Consider the following 3,957-nt stretch of genomic DNA (forward strand, 5'->3'; position numbering starts at 1 on the left):
ACTTTAATATTCGTCATGGAGTAATTGAAATTAGCAAGAAACCGCGTTATTTTTTGAAACGTGTTTTCGCAGATGATTAATAATAATAATAGATTGGCGCTTACACATGTTAGTGTTTGGCCGAGCTTCTCCTCCGATTTGTGCCGTGCGCCTTGATGTTATCACACAAAGCGGAGGGACCAACAGTTTTACGCCGACTCCGAACGGCGATTGTATTTTGATGAGAAGCTGTTTTTCATGGCAGAAATACACTCGGAGGTTTGCCATTGCCTGCCGAGGGACGACCGCTGTTAAGAAAAAAACCTTTTTTCTATATTTATGCGATGTTGCTTTGACCAGAGTTTGAACCCAGGCGTTGCGGAGTGGAAGCGCGCACTTCTTACCACTAAACCACAGCGGTCGACGACACAGAGATGATTAGCCATGCCATATTTGAAGATCAGTGACAAGGCGAGTTCACACTTTTAGCAGGTGTTGCCAATCGGCCATATGCTGAATATCGTCATCGTCATCGTCGGCGATCGTCAGCGCATCAGTAACATGGCTCGCGATGGCCGTATCGTCACTTTTACTGACGATGACGATATTCAACATGGGTCGAAATATTCATCAATTAAATAGAAAAAAATGAAAACGCGAAACTGTTGCATGAAGCAGAGCTGGGATACTATCGATAGTACCGCCACTCGATGGTTTTCGAAACGATAGCTTAAACATCGATAGTATCGATAGTACTATCGTCGTGAGAGGTATTGAATTGAAATGCTAAATTGCTTAAAAATTAAATAATTAATAAATTTATAATGTTTATAAATTACTTTGTAAGTTAAAGAGATTATATGTCTACTAATTTTTTATAAAAGTTGTACAAAACAAAAAAAAAACTACAAAATAATTAAAAAACTCACTCACACATTCTCATTTTCAATCTCAAACAACAACGACTTTGAACAATTCCTTTTTTTTACTCTCAATTTTAAACGATTATAAAATGTTGGCAAACTTCAAAAAAAAAGTCATGGCCGACGCATTGAGAGAACGGTTTTACCTTACTATGCTTTTATCATGATATAAACTCAAACTTTCAAATTTCAAAAAATATCCACCAAAACTTCCAACTTTTTTGTCAGATTTTTTTTTTTTAATTTTCGGGTTTTCAGTTTTGTAACCCATTCTGTTTTAATAATAAAGAGCTCGAATTTATTTTTATATGGAAGGAAATGCGCAACAGTCAGGAAAAGAAAAAATTATTTAAAATCTACCCGAATTTTTAGTCGGCTGAAACTTCCTCTTTGTCATACTGGAATGGGCTACAAAACTGAATATTCGAAATTTATCTAAAAAAATCTGATTAAAAAGTTTGAAATCTTTGTGGACATTTTTTAAAATCTGAATGTTTTTGAGGATTTCGCTCAAAATTTGAGACTGTTATTTATATCGTTTATGTTATGTCGGCAGCTGTGGTGTAGTGGTAAGCAGTGCGCGCTTCCACTCCCCACGCCCTGGTCAACATCGTAAAAAAATGTAGGAAAAGGGTTTTTTTTCTTAACAGCGGTCGTCCCTCAGCAGGCAATGCCAAACCTTCGAGTGCATTTCTGCCATGAAAAACAGCTTCTTATAAAAATATAATCGCCATTCGGAGTCGGTGTAAAACTGTAGGTCCATCCGCTTTGCGTGACAACAACAAGGCAAACGCCATAAATAGGAGGAGAATCTCGGCCAAACACTAACATATGTGTAAGCGCCAATCTGTTATTATGTTATAGAATGAGCTTTACTTTTATAAAAATATTATACAAAATTAATAAAGTAAGTTTACTTTGTGCTTTGAGAAGTTTTTGTACATCTGAAAAATAAATTAAATATTAAAATCTATCCTTTACATATGTATGTATACCTAAATGGAAAATATATACAACAAGCATTACACTTTATAATTTGCGTTCAGAAATATGAGCATTCTGGCTTTCTCCTCATCTAAGCGCATTCTTCGTTCACTCAAAATAAGGCCAGCTTGAAAAAAGAGCCTTTCACAAGGTACTGAAGACCCTAAACATCCTAACTTTTCTCGAGCTATAGGAGAAATATACGGGTACTTATAGTTATTCTCCCTCCACCACTTGAATGGATCAGCGATCCGAGTAATAACATTCTCTTCCATATATCTTTGGATTTCTATAATTGCACGCGAATTAGTTTCCCCTAGGTTTATTTAAGCCAATATTGGAGTCCCAGCAGCTAGATATTGAAAACTCTGTTGTTTCAGGCTGTGGAACTTCGAACTTATGGGCTTGTACTTGCTGCACTGCTTTGCTGACTTCGGCAGTTATTCGATTTTTTGATTACGTCAGCTATTGAGGAGTCAGAAAATACAAAAGTTTTGAAGCGGGGGTCCAAAAATGATGCCATAGCGAGGATGTTGCTCCTCTCTGTATTTCCCAACCGTTCCAATATACCTTTCAATAAAGCGACTCCTTTTACTGGTTCTGTGAACGTGTAAATTTTCATGAACCGAGTGAATACACTTTTAAGACCATTCACTATTGGAATAACCATTTATCCTGTACAATACTTCTGACCGCTAATTTCAATAGTTGCGTAGTCAAAAGGTAATTTTCGGCAATTCTTTATCAATGAAGGCCAGAGTGCTTTTGACAGCATCTTCGTCTTTAATAAACCGCTCAACCATGTATAGAGTTGAATTCCATCGAGTCTCTACACTCTGAATAAGTTTAAGTGGTTCGGTGCCAGCATTACGTTGAAATGCAATGAATTTTTCATTAGTACCAGTGCTTTTGCGGAAGTAAGCGACAATTTGTTTCACTTTTTGCAATGTTGAACTGACAATCTGACCATTTAAACTATTTTTTACTATTAAGTTTAGCGTGTGCGCAAAACTACTTAGATGCCGCCATTTAAGTTCGTTCTGTATTGAATTTTTAATATTGCTGGCATTGTCGGATACTGCAAGCAATATATTTTCAGACACACCCCATTCATCCATAACTTTTTGTAGTTGTGCAGCTAAATTTTTAGATGTATTTGCCTCACTCATTGAGGAACAATCAAGCAAGACGTTGCAAAGTTCAAAATTCTCGTTAACGAAATGCGCAGTGATAGCCATATAACTTATTTTGTTGCGAGATGTCCAACAATCCGTTGTAATACAGAACTTAGCAACGCCCGCGACTTTCACTTCACTTCTGCATAACATTCGTCTTACAAAGCCGGAATGATTGTTTTTGAAATTGCATGCCGACTTGGCAATTCATATGCAGGATTCAATCAAGCTAAATGGCTGCAAATCATTTATAAACAGCAATGGCATTGCTGTATCAATCTCCTTTTTCGATTAAGCAGACAACTTTAAGTTGCTAAAACCACTGTTCAGTTTCGTTTGATGCAAAATAGGTTCTGAGATGGTTCACATATTTTCAAGATCCGTTACCATTAGCTGTGTGAAAGTTTAAGAACGCTACCTTGTTTTTGATTACGTCTTGGAGTTAATTCTGGAATCTCTGATTGCAATACGGGACAAACTGTTTGCTTCTATAATAAAATTAAATTAAATTAAGTTTATACATACATACATATGTATATGATTTGAAAATAATAACATATCTCTATCCTCGGAAGTTCCACAGTGGGGTGCCGATTTTGCATATGATTTTTTAAATTTGTAAGCGATGTTTTATAAGAGATGCTCTTTTTCAAATATTGCATTTTGCATGTATATCATTCTCTGGCTCCAAGAACTGCCACATTTCGCTTCGTTTTTTTACTAATATTGGATGCCATTTTCCATGCGTACGTTTCATTTCAAAAATTTTAAAGCTTTAAAACGTCATAAACCTGACAACCGAAAAATTCACAGCCACATTCAAATAAGATGAAAAATCACAATATTCACAAAACAAACCTTAAAGGTAGAAAATTCACCACTAGCAAAAAATTCAC

At 36.0% G+C, this 3,957-nt stretch overlaps 1 protein-coding gene across 1 annotated transcript; it reads right to left on the minus strand.

The window, feature by feature from the left end:
* Positions 1-2,602: 2,602 nt before the first annotated feature.
* On the minus strand, positions 2,603-3,124 carry LOC118745052. Its single transcript, XM_036478588.1, has one exon. It carries the CDS (start codon positions 3,122-3,124, stop codon positions 2,603-2,605), a length of 522 nt encoding a protein of 173 aa, XP_036334481.1.
* Between the last annotated feature and the right edge of the window lie 833 nt (positions 3,125-3,957).

Source organism: Rhagoletis pomonella, unplaced genomic scaffold (genome assembly GCF_013731165.1).
Source record: "Rhagoletis pomonella isolate Grant_MI unplaced genomic scaffold, Rhpom_1.0 Rhpom_scaffold_00008, whole genome shotgun sequence".
Lineage (NCBI taxonomy): Eukaryota > Metazoa > Arthropoda > Insecta > Diptera > Tephritidae > Rhagoletis > Rhagoletis pomonella.